Source organism: Chiloscyllium plagiosum, unplaced genomic scaffold (assembly GCF_037043375.1).
Source record: "Chiloscyllium plagiosum isolate Xiang-an unplaced genomic scaffold, Cpla_swu_hap1 HiC_scaffold_13, whole genome shotgun sequence".
Lineage (NCBI taxonomy): Eukaryota > Metazoa > Chordata > Chondrichthyes > Orectolobiformes > Hemiscylliidae > Chiloscyllium > Chiloscyllium plagiosum.
The window spans coordinates 4,003,743-4,025,448 of NW_028270151.1; the positions used below are offsets into that span (position 1 = coordinate 4,003,743).

Genomic DNA, 21,706 nt, shown 5'->3' on the forward strand with positions numbered 1-21,706 from the left:
GCTCATAGGCATCTTTAGTATACATAATACTTGTCTCAACTACCAAGAGACTCCAGTCTATGATAGAGCCGTGTTTAAACATTTATGTATTCCACAGCTGATGCCACTGTAGGGGACAATGTGAAATAAATAAATGAAACACGGTGCAGAAGCAGACCGTTTAGCCCTACCTACTGTACCGCATACAGACCTCTTCCCACTAGTGTTCCTCTAAAACTCTCAGCAAAAGAATGCTTTACTTGTCCTCCGATTCTTTTTGAATGAAAGTCAGAATTCACACAATTATCAGATCCTGTTATTTGAACCAATTTTTTATTGGTGTTTTCCCAATGGCCTGTAATTTTCTTGGTTTATTTTTCAATGAGGACCCCTTGCTTTCAAGCACACTGATGTGTATAAACAGAGCTTGCCTGTGCTCTGACGTGTTCATATTTTAAGTTATTTAAATCAAATCCTATAACTGTCTATTGAGCACACTAAAATATTGCATGTTTAATAGTTCTATTTATTCCAGTGTTACAGGCAGGGTTTTTCTCTCCTTCCTAAAGATCATAAGGGACTGAGTCATCACAGCTCTTCACAAAACCGAATGTACAGCCTCTGGTCGAAATGAACTGGAGATGACACAGGAAGGGGGCAGTCTTTATAGACACAGTAAGTGAAGATCTCACAGATCTGACCTGAAACCTCTTAAAGGAACAGGTATATCTGATTTTTCCCAGTTACGTATCTCTCTTTACCTGTGGTATATGGAGTCTAAATTTCTTTCAAAATTGCTTGCTGTGCCTGAAGGTGACTAATGATTCTTCAGAGTTTATAGGGCTACCATTTGATCAGCTGTAACCATGGAATTGCATGTAAATTGCTCAGTGTTCCCCAACTACCCAATTGTTGAGTAATTTCATATCTGGATATTGCTAATCCTCATCACATGATTGAAAGAAAATAGGAAAAGGCTTTTGTGGAAAATGGCAATTTTGGTGGAATTTGGTTCTGTCCTTACTCTTCCTTATTTCTGGAGACTGTTATAAAGACTGCTTTCTCCTGCAGTGTGTTTGGGACAGTACAAAGTGCTACAGCAGTACAGACTCATCCTGGAGCCAGTGCTATACCTGCAGCATTTGGTGGTAAGCCATTTATTTTGCAAAATTTATTTGTTAAACATTAAAAGTTTCAGTTTTGCAACTAAACACTAACTTTTTCTGCTTCTGAATTTGAAATTGAAAAATATCATACTGAGAAGTAGCTCTGACACTTGTCATTGAGCACTGAACTTGTTTCCAATTGTTTCCATGTGATGAATTCTTGATATCTGAGAACTATTGATGGGATCCCAACCCAACCCAGAAGAAAGAAGAGAAGCTAGTGTATAAGTTTTCCCCCAATTTCCCTCCTTCATTCACTCCTTTAATTTCCCCTTGCTGTAACTCGTAGAGATTGGAAAGTGGTTTCATGCTGTGAATAATAACAAATAAAAATGAAACTCAAAAGACAGGTTATGGAGCATTTCGTTTTGCCATGTTATTTCCACTACTTTACTTTGTGTATAATAGATTTCCATGTAATAATATGGCTTGGCTATAAGGCACAACATGAACTGGGACAGTACTGCATTTGGCTTTCTCCAGGTCACAACAATGTAACTCTCAACCTATCAATTTGCAATCAGTCTTCCATTACCTAAGTTTAATGTGTATGCATATTTCACAAAATGGGAAAATAAAGCATGTTTGCATTTTGAAATGGTAAAAATGCAAATAGCTTAGTTTGTGATACAAGAGTTTGGCCTCAACTAGAGTGTCATGTTCAATTCTGGGTATTTCATTGTTGGAAGAATGTGAAACTTTAGAATATACTGTAAGGATTGATGGCTGTGGTTCCATTGGTAAGGGATCTCTGTTATATGTTGAGAAACTGAGTTGATAAAGGTGAAAAGATCCCGAATGTGCTGCCTGAAAGGATTGTGGCAACAAGTTCAAACATGGTGATCAAAAGGAAAAGAAATGCAGGGTTTTAGGGATAGGGCTAATTCAATTGATGTTGCAGAGAATTGGCAAAAGTTCAATGGGCTAAATGACCTCCTGTGCTGTAACTATTCGATGAAAAGATCATGGATACCATATTTAAGTGGGAAATATTATCTGAATGATAAAAATGAAGATATTCACTCTTAATAAATACTGGATGGTTGGCAACAAATTGTGGAACAGTAATCTGAGGGAGAAAGTGAAGACTGCAGATGATAGAGATCAGAGTCAAGAGTGTGGTCCTGGAAAAGCACAGCGGGTCAGGCAGAATCTGAGGAGCAGGGGAGTCGATGTTTCGGGCATAAGCCCTTCATCAGGAAAGGGGATAAACTCTTGCTGATGAAGGGCTTATGCCCGAAACGTCGATTCTCCTGCTCCTCGGATCCTGCCTGACCTGTGCTTTTCCAGCACCTCACTCTCGGACATTTAATTTGATTCAGACATTTGGGAGTCCAAGCCTCATCAGTTAATCTAAACTGATTCTGAAATATAGCATTACAGGAGAGCATGCTGTTGAAAGCATTACCTTCTGAATAAGACAGCAAATCATGTTTGTCCTTTTAGGCGGATGTAAAAGATTCGAAGCCACTAAGTTAAAGCAAAGGATTTCTCTCAACCTCTTGATCACCAATTATCTCTTGAATAGCATCACCTAAAACCGATTATCAGCTCATTACTGTTTGAAGGGCCCTGCAGTGGACTGCTGTATTTCCAGCACTACACTCTTCATACTGTATCCGTTGCTCCCGATGTGGTCTCCTCTACATTGGGGAGACAGGACGCCTACTTGCGGAACACTTCAGAGAAGAACACGCACAAAACAACCCCACCACCCCATGGTCAAACACTTTAACTCCCCATCCCACTCCACCAAGGACATGCAGGTCCTGGGCCGCCTCCTCCACCAAACCCTTACCACCTGATGCCTGGAGGAAGAATGCCTCATCTTCCACCTTGGGACCCTCCAACCACATGGAATCAATGTGGATTTCACCAGTCTCCTCATTTTCCCTCCACTACCTCTCCCCATCCCCATCCCCATCGTACCCTGCTCCAAACCTTATCTCAGATCCAGCTTTCCAACTCAGCACCACCCTCGATTTGTCCTACCTGTCCGTCTTCCTTCCCACCTATTTGCTCCGGCCTCCAATCTGACCTATTATCTTCACCCCTAATTTTATCCCCCACCACCCTCTCCCATTTATCTCTCAGCCTCCTTGGACCACAAGCCTAATTCCTGATGAAAGGCTTGTGCCTGAAACGTCGATTTTCCTGCTCCTTGGATGCGGCCTGACCTGCTGTCCAGCACTGCACTCTTCAACTGCTGTATTTGCCTGCAGAGCAACAGTGACTACACTCAAAGGTATTTTGGTATCCATAGAGAACTTCGGGCTGCCTTGAGAGTGTGAGAACACTAAATGAGCTGAATTTAATAGGAAACCTGGCAGTGGGTTGGGAGGCAGATAGGGCCCAATAATTGGAAAGTAAGCCTGGGGGCTAGAGTACTCATTGCTTTCCTATGCCCTGGGATTTTCTCAGTGGCAGGGATGATGGAAGACAACCTCCTAGAGGGCAGTTTTGACCTTGGGTAACCAATTAAGTGCTTCTTAAAAGTCTAGTCTCATCACCGACGAGCATTTTATTTTAGGTAGTGGTCACTCAATGGGGACATCACTATTAAAGTCTGGAGCTTCTCTGTGGTATTCTGTGAGCCGCAAAAGGTCACCCCATCAACCAGTGCTGCCTGCTCCCAAAGCCTTTGCCAGTGCCTGACTTGCTGGTTCCACTGTGGCATCCACCATACTGCTTTGGGCTGGGTACGGCCCCTGCAGTGATGGCATTTCCAGGTCTGAAACACTGCCCAAGCCTACCGCCTCTGGTCGCCAGCTCATGGAGGCAGGATGTCATCCTGTAAAGGAACAAGATCCCTCAACATCAAGCTGACAGTTGCCTGACTGCCACAGGATTAGGTTAGAGCCCTCCGATTTTCTCTGGAGTCACTGGCGCTCTGACAAGGTTCAGGAATCTCAGTTGACTCGCAATCCTAACCTTTGCCTTGCAATCATACCCCAATTTGGGAACTAAGACTTATAGGATTTATTTTCACTGTTTTGGTTGTTAAATAAAAGAAATGAATTTTAGATGGTGTAAAATTGGTTTTAATTTTTTATCATAGAGCCATGCAGCACGGAAACAGACCCTTCAGTCCAACTCGTCCATGCCGACAAAGTTTCCCAAACTAAACTAGTCCCATTTGCTTGTGTTTCGCCCATTTTCCTCAACCTTTCTTATTCATGTATCTGTACAAATGTCTTTTAAGTGTAACTGTACCTGCATCTATCACTTCCTCTGGCAGTTCACTCCATACAAGAACCACCCTCTATGTGAAAAAGCTACCCCTCTGGTCCCTTTTAAATCTTTCTCCTCTCACCTTAAAATTATGAAATCCCCCAGCCTAGAGAAAAGACTTTGCTATTCACCTTATCAATGCCCCTTATGACTTCATAAATTTCTATAAGATCACCCCTCAACCTCCTACACGCCAGTGAAAATAGTTCCAGCCCATTCTCAAATTCAAACCCTCCATTCCCAGCAAGAATTTTAAAAATCTTTATTGAACCCTCTCCAATTTAATAATATCCTTCCTATAGCAGGGTGACCAGAACTGTTCACATCACTCCAAAAGTGGCCCCACCAACATCCTGTACAACCTCAACATGACGTCCCAACTTCTGTGCTCAGTAGTCTGAGCAATAAAGGCAAGCATACTAAACACTGCCTTCACCACCCTGTCTACCTGTGATGACACTTCCAAAGAACTATGTACCTGAACCCCTAGGTCCCTTTTTGACAACATTACCCAGGACCCTACCATTAATGGTATAAGTCATTACTTGTTTGTTTTACCAAAATGTAATTCCTCAGGATTATCCAAATTGAATTCCATCTGTCACTCCTTATGCATTGACCCAATTGATCAAGCTCCCTTTGTAATCTTTGTAAACAACTAACTAAAGTAGTTAGTGTAGACAATAAAATTATGCTTGACATGTGCTTCAGGAATAAACATAGTCCCTCTGTAGCAGATTGTGATGTGTATTACTGAGGGTAAAAATCAGAAAGGTCCATGGTTCAGTCTCAGCAAGAGTCAATTCCTTGATTTGGTAAATCAACCAGTCTTTAGTTGCCTTAGAAGAATTGGCCTACAGAAGTTAGACTTGCTGTCCTTTCCACACAAATGTAGAGAAAAAGAGTTACATTTTCATCGTTACTTATTAAAGAGAAGGTTTGGGACAGTACATCATCTTTTTCAAAATGTAATTCAGTTCTGAATGGTAAAAAGGAATATATTTTTTGAATTCTTTTTTTTTAGCCACCCAGAGGGACAGGGTGTTACCAGGAGAGGCTGATAGCTTCTGCAAGTTTAGGAAAGCAGAATGTTTCATCTGACGATAGTGCCACAGTAAAGACCAGATCAATTTCACAAAACGTGGGGGAGTCAGGCAGACAAGGGCGCTGTGTGTTGACAGATTAATGGAGAAGCTGTGCAAGTAAAAAGATCTGCCAAAATAGAGAGTCGAGAGAGAGAGAGAACTAGAGTAGACAGCACAGTAGAATGAGAGCATAATATTTAGAATCTGCAGAAAATATAGGGAGGAGTTAGTTTAAGCTTGTGCACTAGGCAATGCAGATACAGTGTATCATAGCCAAAATATGAAGCTTAATCTGAGACATAGTGTACATAAAATGTGGTTATGATTGAATCCATCCAAAATGAATGAATGTTCTTGTGAGAAAATTTTAGTCCTATTGATGGACATCATGAATTTACTAGCAGATTACACCCAACAGTTGAAGGTAAGCATGATGTTACTGTGGTTGCTAAAATGAAAATGGATTTACTTGGGTTTTTGATAAATTCATTTTAAAGTGCTGTTAAACCTGTATTTTACTGCATCACAGCAACACAGAGGTTTATCTGCTGTGATCACAGCAAATGAAGCTGTTCATTTCAAACAAAATGCTCTTATGAATCATCAGTTGCAAAATAAGCTACTGTCTTTGGACATTCCTCAGCTGATAATTCAAATCACATGTAGATTCTATACTTTAATCAGTCTTTCCTGATTGTGTCTTTTCAGCAGCAACTAATCCATTTGTAGCAGCTCCTGTTTTGCCAGCACCTGCTACAAACCCATTCCAGACTAATGGGAGAACTGCAGGTATGGATACTAAACATTAATAAAGATGTGATTGAAGCATGTTTGCATTCAGTATGTGGTATGTCTGTTTCTGTAAACTCAATACAGGTTGGATTCATTAAAGTTGAGCTAGAAGTACAATGAAAATAAAATTGTCAGCAATTTATGGTTTCCAAGTCAGAACTTCCTTGTGGAAACAAACTGGCCATTGATAATTGGAGTTGGTAAGACTATTGCTATCCTATTCAGTGAAGGTAGCTCAAGATAGAATTTTGCTCATAAAGATTTGTCTAAATAAAGACCCCATTATTGATTTAATTGATGTATTAGTAGCATTGTAGAAATGGTTACAATGGGCATCACATTGAGTAGGTTGTCACTGATGGATGCTAGTGCTTTAATCTATTCTTGTTGTTGCACATCCACATCTAGACAGCAGCAATTTCTTTCAGAGAACCTGTAGCTTGGAATATAACCCAATCTTACAGAGGGTAATAAGGGACTACTGGATGGGGAACTGATCATATTTTTATCCTGTTTCTTGTCTGGTCTTGACCCAATTTTCAAAAGCTAAAGTACATTTTCAAATGAAACTACTGTGAATAACCAAAAGACTCTGTACTTAAACAGCATTTTCTTTTAACATATTGTTATGAGCTCTGGAATCTGGGGATGTGAGCTCAAACATCCGTGAACTTGAAGGGCAATGTTCCACTGAGGAGTTTTAAGGACTAAGCAAAAAGTAAGCATTACTTCCAGGGTCAAAGGTCCAGGCGTTAATTTTCACAGCTCCTGGACAGGAATTCCTTGATTTAGTGCATCACCAAGCTCTGAGCAGACACAGGTAGCTAAATATTCCTGATGGGCTTACACCCGAAATGTCAACTCTCCTGCTCCTCAGATGCTGTCTGAACTGCTGTGCTTTTCAGTGGCACACTTTTCGACACTGATATCCAGCATTTGCAGTCCTCACTTTCTCCTAGCTAAATATTCTAGCAAACCAGCCTGCCTGCCTGCCTGCCTTCCATGGTGTCGGCCCGTCACCCTTGGCCAGCCTTCTTAACTTGTGCCTATTACACTCCTTGCTGCCTTCCTGCAGACTACTGTCATCTGATTTCAATGATGGCATGTCAAAGAGGACAAAGCAACGGCTACTCACACTTAATGTCCAGCAAGAACATTGATCCTCCTGTTGATCATCTTTTATATGCAGAAGGAAATAAAGGAATTCTCACTCATTCTCAGAACTTAATAGGGAGGGGAACATAATTATGGCGAGCCAGTCTTTTAATGGGTAAACATGTCAAACAAATGCATCTACAAGGCACGAATGATGGAATGCTCCCACTTGACTGGCTGGCTGCAGCTCCACCAACACTCAGGAAGCTCAACACCGTCTAGGACAAAGCAGCCCGCTTGATTAACACCACATCCACACCCTCCACCAACACTCAAGTAGCTGTGTGTACAGTCTTCAAGGTGCACTGCAGAAAATCTCCAAGGCTCCTTAGACAGTTCCTTCCAAGCCCATGATCACTTCCATGGGACAAGGGCAGCAGATACGTGGGAACACCATCCCCTGCAAGTTGCCCTCCAAGCCACTCACCATCCTGACTTGGAAATATATCACTATTCCTTCACTGTCATTGGGTCAAAATGCTGGAATACCCTTTCTAGCATCCCTACGTGCCCGAGGACTACAGCAATTCAGGATGTCAGCTCACCAGCACCTCCAGGATAATTATGGATGGGCAATAAGTACTAACCCAGCCAGTGACACCCCAATCCCATCAACAAACGGGGGGAGAAAAGGATTTCCTGAGGCTTATGGTCAGTCAGGAAGCTCCACTCCCCTTTTAAAGTTCTGAGAATCCGATTGTAAAAGTCCATCCTACTGTAGGATTCTGAATCATGGCACCTCATTCAATGACTTCATCCTCCTGTCCAATTACATTTTCCCAGTCTGCTCCATTACCACCACCACCCCCACCCCCCCAACCCACTCCCAGGGAAAGCCCTTGAAATGAAAGTGGTGCATATAGACAGGCCCTTGAAGACCACTCACCTTTAAAAAGAAATTCCAACACCAGTTGTTTGCTGTAATAATGAAGCCAAAGGTTCTGCAATTTTAAGCAAATGCATTGCACCTTATTAGAATCACATAGAACAAACAATACCAAGTAAACATGGCCTTCCTTAGCCTGTACATCGAAAGGTAATTACATGCTTTAGATAAAATTTCTCAATGAGCCACCTCATTTCAAGATGACTTATCCCAGCAAGTCTTTTGGCTACAGATGACTTTCTATAACACGCTTTAGATGAGCGGGAATTGGCTATAACGTCATTATAAATTGTGTATGATGTTTACATAATGCACTTTCTTCTGAACGGATATAGTAGGGTTTCCATTAAACAATTTTCTACAGTGCAATTTCTATAGCGGTTTCCCATAGCATGATTTTCTATAGCATGAGGTTGCAGAGGAACACAACCATTGCATTATCGCAGAATGACCTGAATTTAGCAGATTCTTGAAAGCAATTCCAGTTTCTAGGGACAACAGACTTAAGACCAACCTTCTATGCACTTGATTCCATTTCTGCAAATATGAGGATTATCTAACTCTCTGTCCTGACCTTCTTATTAGCTTACATTCCACTCTTCATGCACTGCTCCCTTCCTTTTCAGATCCACTGTTAACACCCTTGTCGAACAGCCTGCCTTTCAAACCTCCTTTTTGCCATTTATTCACTTTATCTACCTTTGTCAAAGTTCTTCCACGCACTCTTTCCAAATTGCTTCTATGTTTTCTGCAGATCCGGGTTTGAATTTTACCTTGTTCAGTCTTCTGTTACTATCATATCAGTCGAACAACCCTTAATAAAGTCGCAAATTGCGCCGTCAATAAGTCTGATTGTAGTGCACTATCCCTCCTTGTCCTTCACAACCTCTCTGTAGCCATTCACATGGTCAAGCACATCATTTTGCAAAGCTTCACATCTGTTGTTCAATTCAATGAACAACGCACAAAGAAAATTTACAGCCCGGGAACAGGCCCTTCGGCCCTCCACGCCTGTGCCGATCCAAATCCACTGTCTAAACCTATAGCCCAATTCCTCAGCATCTGTATCCCTCTGCTCCCCACCAACTCATGCATCTGGCCAGACGCACTTTAAATGAAATAAACTGTTCCAGGCACCTACCACCCTCTGTGTAAAGTATTTGCTGCGTGTATTCCCCTTAAACATTTCACCTCTCACCTTGAATGCGTGACCTCTCGTTATTGAATCCTTCACCCTGGGAAAAACCTTATCTCTATCCACCCTCTCTATACCCTTCATGATTTTGTAGACCTCAATCTCCTTTTTTTCTAATGAAAACACACCTAACCTACTCAACCTCTCTTCATAGCTAGCACCTTCCATACCAGGCAACATCCTCATAAACCTTCTCTGCACCCTCTCAAAAGCTTCCACATCCTTTTGGTAATGTGGCGACCAGACTGTACAGAGTATTCTAAATGTGGCTGAACCAATGTCTTGTACAATTTTAACATGACCTGCCAGCTCTTATACCCAATACCCTGCCCAATGAAGGCAAGCATACCATATGCCTTCTTGACCACTCTATCCACCTGTACAACCACTTTCAGGGTACAATGGACCTGCACTCCCAGATCTCTCTGCTCATCAGCTTTTCCCAAGGCTCTTCCATTTATTGTATAGTTCGCTCTAGAACTAGACTTCCCAAAATGCATCACCTGACATTTGCCTGGATTGAACTCCATCTGCCACTTCTCCGCCCAACTCTCCAGTCTATCTATATTCTCCTGTATTTTTGAGAGTCCCCTGTGCTTTCTGCTGCTCCACCAATCTTCGTGTCATCTGCAAACTTGATGATCAGACCAACAGTGCCCTCTTCCAGATCATTTATGTATATCATAAACAACAGTGGCCTCAACACTGACCCCTGTGGAGCACCACTGGTCACCTTTCTCCATTTCGAGAAAGTCCCTTCAACTACTACTCTGTCTCCTGTTGCTTAACCAGTTCTTTATCCACCGAGCTAGAACACCCTGCACACCATATGACTTCACTTTCTCCATTAGTCTACCATAGGGAACTTTATCAAACATCTTACTAAAGTCTATATATATGACATCTACAGCCCTTCCTTTATCTATCAACTTGGTCACTTCCTCAAAAAACTCTATTAAATTGGTAAGGCACGATCTCCCCTACACAAAACCATGTTGCCTATCACTGATAAGCCCATACTTTTCCAAATATAAATAGATTTTATCCCTCAGTACCTTCTCCAGCAACTTTCCCACCACCGACGTCAGGCTCACTGGTCTGTAGTTACCTGGAATATCCATACTACCCTTCTTGAACAGCGGGACAACATGAGCAACCCTCCAGTCTTCCGGAACCTCACCTGTGTTAAAGGATGCTGCAAAGATATCTGTCAGGGCTCCAGCTATTTCCTCTCTCGCCTCCCTCAGCAACCTGGGATAGATCCCGTCCGGTCCTGAGGATTTGTCCACCTTAATATCCCTTAGCCTACCCAACACTTCACCCACCTTATGTCAATGTGATCCAGAGTAAACAAACTTCTATCTATAATCTCAGCATTCATCATCTCCTGTTCCTCAGTGAACATTGATAGAACATAGAAAAGTGCAGCACAGAACCGGCCTTTTGGCCCACAATGTTGTGCCGAGCATTAATCTTAATGTAAAATAATTCAACCTCTGCACCCCTCAATTCACTGCTATCCATGTGCATGTCCAGCAGTCCCTTAAATGTCCCAAATGACTCTGCTTCCACCACTACCGCTGGCAACGCATTCCATGCATTCACAACTCTCTACGTAAAGACCCTTCATCTGACATCCCCTCTATACCTTTCTCCTAGTGTCTTAAAACTATGATCCCTCGTACCAGTCAATCCTGTCCTGGGGAAAAGTCTCTGGCTATTGACTCTATCCATTCCTCTCATTATCTTGTATACCGATACAAAGTAATCATTGAGAATCTCAGTCATTTTCTCAGGTTCAACACACAACGTTCCTTCCTTATCCTTTAGTTTTTTAGATTAGATTACTTACAGTGTGGAAACAGGCCCTTCGGCCCAACAAGTCCACACCAACCCACCCAGACACATTCCCTTCATTTACCCCTTCACCTAACACTACGGGCAATTTAGCATGGCCAATTCACCTACCCTGCACATTTTTGGATTGTGGGAGGAAATCGGAGCACCCGGAGGAAATCCACGCAGACATGGGGAGAATGTGCAAACTCCACACACACAGTCGCCTGAGGCAGGAATTGAGCCCGCGTCTCTGGTGCTGTGAGGCAGCAGTGCTAACCACTGTGCCACCGTGCCGACCAACCCTTTCTCTGGTTACCCTCTTGCTTCTTATATAAGAATAAAAGGCCTTGGGATTCTCCGTAATTCTGCTCGGTAAAGTTATTTCATAACCCCTTTTAGCCCACTTGATTCCTTGTTTAAGATGGTCCTACTTTCCCGATATTCCTCTAGGTCCCATTCTGTTCTTAGCTGCCTGGACCTTATGTATGCTTCCCTTTTCCTCTTGGCTAGTTGCACGATTTCTCCTGTCGGCCATGGTTCACAAATCTTGCCTTTCCTATCCCTTGTTTTCAAAGGGACATGCCTATCCTGCACTATCTTTAACCTATCTTTGAAAGCCTCCCACGTATCAGATGTGGACTTTTCTTCAAATAGCTGTGTCCAAACCACATTTCCCAGCTCCTGCCTAATTTTGATATCATTGGCCTTGTCCCAGTTTAGTACTCTTCCCTTAGGACCACTATCGTCTTTGTCTATGAGTATTCTAAAACTCACAGAATTGTGGTCACTGTTCCCAAAGAAATCCCCCACTGCAACTTCTACCACCTGGCCTGGCTCATTCCCCAACACCAGGTCCAATATGGCCCTTTCCCTTGTTGAACTATTGACGTACTGCTCCAGAAAACTTTCCTGGGTGCCTCTTACAAATTCTGCCCCATCCAGACCTCTGACACTAAGTGTATCCCAGTCAATGTTGGGAAAATTAAAATCTCTCATCACCACCACCTTGTTGCCTCTCCATGTTTCCATAATTTGTTTACCTGTTTGGTCTTCTACCTCACGCTCATTGTTGGGAGGCCTGTAATACAGCCCCAACAATGTAACTGCACCCTTCTTATTTATCAGCTCCACCCATAATGCCTCACTACTCAAGCCCTCCATAGTGTCCTCCTTTAGCACAGCCATCATATAATCCCTGACCAGCAATGCAACTCCTTCCCCCTCCCCCCTTTTACTTCTCTCCCTGTCCTGTCTGAAGTGTCTATATCCTGGAACATTTAGTTTGCCCCTTCAACCAAGTCTCTGTGATTGCAGTAACGTCATACTCCCAGGCACCAATCCAAGCCCTAAGTTTATCTGTCTTACCCTGTATAGTCCTTTCATTAAAGTATATGCACTTCAGGCTGCCAGTTCTTTTGCGTTCATCTGCTCTCTGCCTACTCTTCCCCTTGGTAATGCTAACTTCATGATCCTTACAGTCTCCAGTTACCACCTCACTGTCTACTTGTCTTCTCTTCTGGTTCCCAGCTCCTGCCACATTAGTTTAAAACCTTCCCAACAGCAGTAGCAAAATCTCCCCCAAGGGACGTTAGTTCCAGTTTGGTTCGGGTGTAGACCGTCCAATTTGTAATAGTCCCACCTTCCTCAGAACCGGTCCCAATGTCCCACAAATCTGAACCCCTCCCTCCTACACCATCTCTCAAGCCACGTGTTCATCCTGCCTATTTTTTCATTTCTACGCTGGCTAGCATGTGGCACTGGTAGTATTCCTGAGATCACTATCTTTGAGGTCCTCCTCTTTAACTTCTCTCCGAGCTCCCTGAATTCTGCTTTCAGGATCTGATCTCATTTTTTACTTATATCATTGGTGCCTATATGCACCAAGGCAACTGGCTGTTCACCCTCCCCTTTTCAAATGCTCTGCAGTGACATCCCTGACCCGAGCACCTGGGAGGCAGCATACCATCTGGGAGTCCCGTTTTCGGCCACAGAACTGCCTATCTACTCCCCTCACAATAGAATGGCCCTAAGAGACGTTTTCCTGCCCTTCTGAACAACAGTGCCCACCACAGTGCCATCTTTCTGGCAACTGCTGCCCTCCCCTGGTGAGCCATCACCCCCCCAACAGTATCCAAAACGGTATACCTGTTTTGGAGGGAGATGACCGCGGGGGACACCTGCACTGCCTTCCCACTCTTTTTCTGTCTTTTGGTCACCCATTCACTGTCTCCCTCAGCAATCCTAACCTGCGGTGTGACCAGTTCACTAAACGTGCTATCCATGACCTCCTCAGCATTGCGGATGCTCCACAGTGAGTCCATCCACAGCTCCAGAGCCGTCATGTGGTAAAACAACAGCTGCAGCTGGACACACTTCCTGCAAGTGTAAGAGTCAGGAACATCCCTGAGCTCCCACATCAGGCAAGAGGCACATGCCACGGATCTGAGGTCCCCTGCCATTGTAAACCTTAGCTTTATATCAACTAACTAAAACCAAACAATGCACTTAAATATATGAAAGAAAAGAAAGAAAAAAAAACTTCCCTTACAGAGTCCTTTTTGTTCTGGTTATAGGAGGTACTGCACGTGTACTACCTCGAGTTTAGCCGCTGCCCAAATTTATACTAAGTCCTTATCTTCCCGGCAACCTCCTTCTCTCCAACGTCACCTCCACTCTGTCTCCCGCTGCTCCTGGACAGGAAAAAAAATTCAGTGGGACTACACTTCAGTAATGTCTTTGCAATCTGCCCTGAAGCCATTACCTCTGGAGTCCCCAGTGGTGTATCTTTTTAACCCCTCTTCTTACATACTTGACAATATCATTTGAAAACAAGAAGTCCATGTGTACTCTGACAACACCAGGCTCCTTCCTAGTCCACCATGCCACTTAATCCCTTCACTTTTCCTGACATAAAAATTATTTCTGGGCATCCAGTTCTGAGGGAGCTATCATTTCCTACATTTAAAATGTAGAAAAGCACTAAAGCCATCATATTCTATGCAAACGATGTGAAAGGATTGGAAAAGGTGCAGAGGAGATTTACCAGGATGTTGCCTGGTCTGGAGGGAAGGTCTTATGAGGAAAGGCTGAGGGACTTGGCTCTATTCTCAATGGAGAGAAGAAGGCTAAAAGGGGACTTGATAGAGACATACAAGATGATCAGAGAATTAGATAGGGTAGTCAGTGACAGTCTTTTTCCTAGGATGATGACATCTGCTTGTACGAGGGGTAATAGCTGCAAATTGAGGGGTGATAGGTTTAAGACAGATGTTAGAGACAGGTTCTTAACTCAGAGTGGTAAGGGTGTGGAATGCCCTGCCTGCCAATGTCATTAGCTCAGCTACATTAAGGGCATTTAAACAGTCCTTGGATAAGCATGTAGACGATGATGGGATAGTGTAGGGGAATGGGCTTAGATTTGTTCACAGGTCGGTGCTACATCGAGGGCCGAAGGGCCTGTTCTGCGCTGTATTGTTCTATGTTCAAACTCCACAAATCTGTACAGTTGCCCTCATTCTGTTTCCTTTTGTGGTCGTTTATAGTCATAGAGATGGACAGCACGGAAACAGACCCTTTGGTCCAACTCATCCATGCCAACCAGATACTCTAACCTAATCGAGTGCCATTTGCCAGCACTTGACCTATATCCCTCCAAACCCTTCCTATTTATATCCCCATCAAAACGCCTTTTAAATGTTGCAATTGTGCCAGCCTCCACTACTTCCTCTGGCAGCTCATTTCATACACGTACCACCCTCTGCATGAAAAAGTTGCCCATTAGGCTTCTCATATCTTTCCCCTCTCACCCTAAACCTGTGCCCTCTAGTTCTGGACTCGCCGAACCCATAGAAAAGACCTTATCTATTTATCCTATCCATGCTCCTCATGATTTTGTAAACCTCTATAAGGTCACCCCTCGGCCTCCAATGCTCCTGGGAAAACAGCCCCAGCTTATTTAGCTCTCTCTATAGCTCAAACCTTCCAACCCTGGCAACATCCTTGTAAATCCTTTCAAATCCTTTCAAGTTTCACAACATCCTTCCTGTAGGAAGAAGACCATGTTAAATCCTATTATTTATAACCTGAGCTTCTGACATCACAGCTTTTGTCACAAATGCCTGCTTCATCTCTGTGTCATCGCCCACACCTCCTCCTCTTGCCTCGGTACCTGCTGCTGTAACCTTTACCTGTGTTTTCATCACCTTGTAACTTGATAATTCAAATGAGCTCCTAACCAGTTGATATTTTAGCAATTCTATAAACATTGGATCTGTCTTTGATGCTTGAAGGGTGGCAGGAGAGAACAGACATAAACACGAATTTCAAACACAGCTATCAATCCAAATCTAGTGATCACCACAGTCTAAAGGAGTTGAATATAGAAGCAATAGGTTATACATTAATGTTATGGTGGATCTCTCTTTGAAGAAGTTATTAAATACTGGATAATATGTGACACATATTGACAAGATGGTCAAAACGCCATTAGCACATTTGCCTTCATTGCTCAGTCCTTTGAATACAAGTGTTGGGACATTATGTTTAGGTTTTACAGGACATTGGTGAAGCCTCTTCTGGAATACTGTATCCAGTTCTGATCACCCTGTTATAGCAAGGATTTTATCAAGCTGCAGAGGGTTCAGAATAATTTACCAGGATGTTGCTGGATATGCAAGTTTGAGTTATAAAGGAAGGCTGGATAGGCTGGGACTGTTTTCAACTGGCGCATAGGAGGTTGAGAGGTGACCTGATAGAAGTTTATAAAATAATGAGAGGTATAGAGTTGATGGTAGCTGTCTTTTCCCCAAGATGGGCGATTTCAAGATTGGAGGGAGCATTTTTAAGGTGAGAGGAGAATGATTTAAAAAAAACATGAGGTATTTTTTTTTACACAGTGGTTCGTGTGTGGAATTAACTTCCTGAGAAAGTGGTGGATATGGGTACAATTACAACATTTAAAAAACATTTGGATAGATACATGAATAGGAAAAATTTGGAGGGATATGGGCCAGGAGCAGGCAGGTGGGACTAGTTTGGGATTATGTTTGGCATGGACTGGTAAAACCAAAGGGTCTGTTTCTGTGCTGTATGACTCTATGCAATTGGTTTTCAAAACAAAATCGATGTAAGTATCATGTGCAGGTTTTCCATGCTTTAGAAATTTGGAAGCTCATTAAGTTATTGCATGAGTAAATGGATTGAAAGCTTTTTCATGGTAGGCAATAAATGGTCTGGGCTCATTTTTAAACCAAATAGACTTGTTTTTATTTGCATTTTTCCAGCGGGTTGTGGGTATCACTAATTATCAACTACACTGCTGTAGGTCTGGTCTCACAAATGCCAAGCGAGGTAAGGCAGGAGAATTCCTTACCTAAAGGACATTAGTGAGCCAGATGGGTTTTTAACAGCCAATTGTGCTATGGAGTACAGTCCCTCATTTGTCGGCAATTCTACTGCCCAACTCATGTCAAGTAGGAAGTGTTTGCTTCTCGGCCACTTGGCTCTGCAGGGTTTAAAGATTATCCGAATCTTAACTCTGTTCAATACCTTTATTAAAGCCAATACATACAGGGACAAAAATAGAAATTGCTGGAAAAGCTCAGCAGGTCTGGCAGCATCGGAGAAACATTAACTCAGATTTCACTTCACAGATGCTGCCAGACCTGCTGAGCTTCTCCAGCAACTTCCATTTTTGTCTCTGATTTACATTATCCGCAGTTCTTTTGGTGTTTATCTATTACATACAAATGTGCGATGGAAATGTTGACTCTTTCTTTGAATATTTGTTCCGCCGCCTCAGTGTTTACTGTTTCCATGAAGGCTGCCACCCACCCTCCAAGGACCCATTCTCCAGCCTCCAACATAAACCATCCATTTTGACACTCCGTGCTGGTCTGTTACCCACCCTCAATCTCCTCAACTCCAACTGACCACCTCAACCTGCCCACCCCTCTCACCCACTCCAACCTCTCACCCTCGTAATGCACAGGCCTCCACTCCCTCTGCTCCAACTGCAACCTCACCATCAAACCTGTGGACAAGGGGGTGTAGTGGTAGTTTGGCGCGCTGACCTCTACACCGTTGAAGCCTTGGCGCCAACTTGAAGACATCTCCTCCTACTGCCCCCTCGATCACGATCTCATCTCCCATCACCAAACCATCATCTCCCAGACCATCCACAACCTAATCACCTCAGGGATCACCCACCCACAGCCTCCAGCCTCATAGTCCAGGAGCCCCACACCGCACCAAACTTATCTCCTCTTACCTTGACACCATCCTGTCCCCCTTGGTCCAGAATCTCCCCATATACATTTGGGACACCACGCACGCCCTCCACCTTCTCCATGACTTTTGTTTGCCTGACCCACAATGCCTCATCTACACCACGGACATCCAGTCCCTGTACACATCCATCTGCTATAGCAAAGGCCTCCAAACCCTCCGTTTCTTCCTCTCCCGGTGTCCTAATGAGTACCCTTCCACCGACACTCATTCGATTGGCTGAACTGGTCCTCCCCCTCAATAACTTTTCCTTCGAATCCTCCCGTTTCCTCCAGACCACAGGGGAAGCCATGGGCACCCGCGTAGGCCCCAGCTATGTCTGCCTCTTCGGCTACGAGGAACAGTCCATCTTCCATAGTTACACTGGCACCATTCCCCAACTCTTCCTCCGCTACATCGATGACTGTATCAGAACCACCTCGTGCTCCCACGAGAAGTTTGAACAGTTCATCAACTTCACAAACATCTTCCACCCTGACCTCAAGGACCATCTTGGACATCCTCCCCCTCCCCTTCCTGGACTTCTCCGTCTCCATTTCTGGCAACCGACTCAACATGGGCATCTACTTCAAACCCATAGATTCCCACAGCTCCCTTGTTCCCAATGCCTCTGTATCTACCATATCTGCTCCCAGGAGGACCAGTTCCAGCATAGAACATCCCAGATGGCCTCCTACATCAACAACCATAATTTCCCCTCTCACGTAGTCAGCATTGCCCTCCAGCGCATTATCTCCACTTCCTGCACTTCTGCCCTTGATTCTCACCCCTCTAATTGCAACAAGGATAGAATACCACCCCCATTCTCATCTTCCATCCCACCAGTCTCCAGATACAACACATTATCCTCTTCCATTTTCACCACCTACAATCAGACCCCACCACTGGCTGTGTGGAGTCTGATATGTTTCCTTCCCTACCCCTATCAGTATTCTGCAGAGACCATTCCCTCCGTGACTCCCTTGCTAGGTCCATGCCCCCCACCAACCCACCTTGCCACCTTCCCTAGCCACAGTAAGAGGTGTAAAGCCTGCACCCATACCTCCCCCCTCACCTCCATCCAAGGCCCCAAGGGATCCTTCCACATCTGGCAGAGATTTTCCTGCACCTCCACACACACCATCTACTGTGTCAGTTGCTGTCAATGTGGTGGTCTCTACATTGGAGAGACAGGACGCCAACTTGCAGAATGTTTCCGAGAACAACTCTGGGATAGACATGGTAAACAACCTCACCGCCCTGTGGCCAATCACTTCAACTCCCCCTCCCACTCTGCCAACGACATAGAAGTCCTGGGCTTCCTCCAAACCAAATCCTAACCACCCAACACTAGGGTTTGTACAGTTTCCACATCTGTCTTTCTCCCCCCCCCCCCACCGATCCAACCCTCCAACTTGGCACCACCCTCTTGAACAGTCCTACCTGTCCATCTTCCTTCCCACCTATCTGCTCCTGACATATCACAGGACCCCCCACCTGCTTGTGCCTTCCAAGCTACCTTCCTCCCAGCCCCGCCCCCTCCCATTTGTCTCTCAGCCCAGCCCCCCTCCCATTTGTCTCTCAGCCCACTTCACCCCTCCCCCCCCATTCCTGAGGAAGGGTTTATGCCTGAAACATCAATTCTCCTGCTGCTCAGATGCTGCCTGACCTGCTGTGCTTTTTCAGTTCCACATTCCTCAGCTCTGCTGTCTAGCACCTGCAGTCCTCACTTTCTACTTTTCTTCACTTCTCTAGTCTGAGTGAATCAGGCAGCAACTGTGCACAGAACAGCCAAGTTGTTTCAGGTGTGGACTCATAAATCAGAATCACAAGTTGGAGTGGCTTTATTACTTGTCATGTTTCATTCTGTTTCTGAATGTGTAGGTGAAAAGCTTGCAGGAGCTTCTAGGTTAACATTGATAGTCAAACAATTAATTATCAGTTATTCACCAGGAAAGCATTTTGCTGCATAAGATTGTGTTTTATCATTTTGCAGCACTGTGTACTGCCAAGGTAATGTGCTACTTGATTTTAAATGCTCTTAAATCTTTTCTTCAAGATTCATTTTTCTAACTATGGTGTAAATGCGCACTGCTGACAGCTACCACAAGCTTAGTTCAAGAGTTCTATTTTGATAGCGTCTTTCATCACCACAACTTGTTCTAAATTATAAGAAGGAATTCTTGTGGTTCAAATTGCATATGTTTGATGGGGCAAAATGAGTTGTTCAGAATTGGGCTCCTGCTTTTTGGTAAATTACAATTTTGAAGGCCCTATTAGTGATTAAGACTCAGTTTCTATGATACTGCTATTTTTCTATGGTTACATATTGATTTAACTTGCTCCATGTTAATCAGTCATTCACAGGAAATCGGTGCTACAAGAAACACAGGCATTTGTTACTGATCACAAAGTGAAAGGTGCTGGGCTGTCTCCTTGTTACCAGTTCTAATGACAGTATACTTCGGTTTGTCATTAAGTATTAGTAGTCCAAATGTTGCCCGAGATACTCAATCAGGCCAGACCAAGTAAGGTCAACAGCTTTCTTCGAGTCATAGTCATAGAGATGCATAACATGGAAACAGACCCTTCGGTTCAAGATGACCAGATATCCAGCTTCTTCTATTGAACAAACTTTCAAATTGAATTCAATTTCGCACACTACCAAGGGGTGACATTTGAAGATGTGTGCTCTACTCTTGATTACATATTCAGTAATATTCCTACCACTCTCATTTCAAAAGATGCTCAATAACATATGTCAATCTTATGCAAATGTTGAGAATATCACATTTATTTTTTGGATTGTATGCTCGTAATAGCTGTTCTGAACATTTTTTGTTTTTCTATTTTGAGCCTTTAACATAGCTGTTTAAAAATTGTATATTGCTCAACATATTGTGTTGTTTGTGCTCTAGTTTAAAGCAAAATCAGCACTCCTACTCACCCAGTCATGTGATTGCTGTCCATTTAAGCAAGTTAGAAGAATCTTTTGTAAAGTCTTCTGTAGATTGGGAATGAGTCTTTTGAGCTTTCAGCTAACTTGACTTTTTCCTTTCTTTGTGAAACAGTAAGCTTTGGAACAGCGTCAATGAGCATGCCAACATTGTTTGCCAGTCCAGCAGGATATACCCTTCCCACCAGCTTTAGTGGTGGCTTCCAGCAGCCTGTCTTATCTGGCCCTGTGACCTTTCCACAGCATTCAGCATTTCCACAGCAACCAGTTGGTAATATCAATAGAATTTCTTGTCTTTGCATTGTTTTTCCAATTATAAACTCTCCTCTTGTTAAATGTTTTGCTTTTTATTTCTTCAGGTGGAGGGTTTGGTTCATTCGGGCAACCGAAACCGATGGTCATGCCATATGGTCAACCAATGGCAGCGTCGACAGTGTCGAGTAATCCCTTTCTGGTAATGTCAATTTTTGTTTTTTTCAAAATATCTTTTCGTCGCTGATCTATTCCAGAACTTTCTCTGACAGTGGACTATTCCTAGCTTTCCATTTTACAATATTAACTACAACATGTACTTACACGGACGTTTACTGCAACAGTTCCAGGAGCAGCTCAGCACCACCTTCTGAATGGTAACTGGGGATGGGTTGTAAATGCTGGGCCCGCCAGTGAGTGAATTTTTAAAAATGGGAAAAGAAATTAATCCTCTACATTTTTGATTATGCATGCAAAGGAAGATGTAAATTAATATAAAACATTGCATATTAGCTCTCAGTGCTCCTTTTGGTCTAAAAATTTGAGTTCCAGTAACATTTGTGAAGATTTTAAAGGCATCTTGAGTCTTTTGTCCCAGTTAGAGTCATAGAGATGTACAGCACAGAAACAGATCCTTCGGTCCAACTTGTCCATGCTGACCAGATATCCTAACCCAATCTAGTCCCACTTGCCAGCACCTGGCCCACATCCCTCCAAACCCTTCCTAGTCCTTTACCCATCCAGATGCCTTTTAAATGTTGTAAGTGTACCAGCCTCCACCACTTCCTCTGGCAGCTCATCCCTACACGTACCACCCTCTGAGTGAAAAGGTTGCCCCTCAGGTCTCTTTTATATCTTTCCGTCTCGTCCTAAACCTATGCCCTCTAGTTCTGGACTCCCCCACCC

The 21,706-nt window shown here is 43.6% G+C and overlaps 1 protein-coding gene across 10 annotated transcripts in view; it reads left to right on the forward strand.

Annotated features, from left to right (window-relative positions):
* agfg1a (ArfGAP with FG repeats 1a) overlaps positions 1–21,706 on the forward strand; it is a 94,812-nt gene that overhangs the window by 69,929 nt on the left and 3,177 nt on the right. For 6 of the 10 annotated variants that reach the window (XM_043702846.2, XM_043702843.2, XM_043702845.2 and 3 more), the window contains 4 exons: positions 1,051–1,127; positions 6,170–6,250; positions 20,664–20,819; positions 20,908–21,002. In XM_043702846.2, coding sequence (XP_043558781.1) covers positions 1,051–1,127; positions 6,170–6,250; positions 20,664–20,819; positions 20,908–21,002 — 409 coding nt within the window. Of the gene's footprint in view, positions 1–1,050; positions 1,128–6,169; positions 6,251–20,510; positions 20,571–20,663; positions 20,820–20,907; positions 21,003–21,706 lie in introns of those variants that run through there. The other 4 variants (XM_043702847.2, XM_043702844.2, XR_015759089.1 and 1 more) reach the window with 3 other exon arrangements.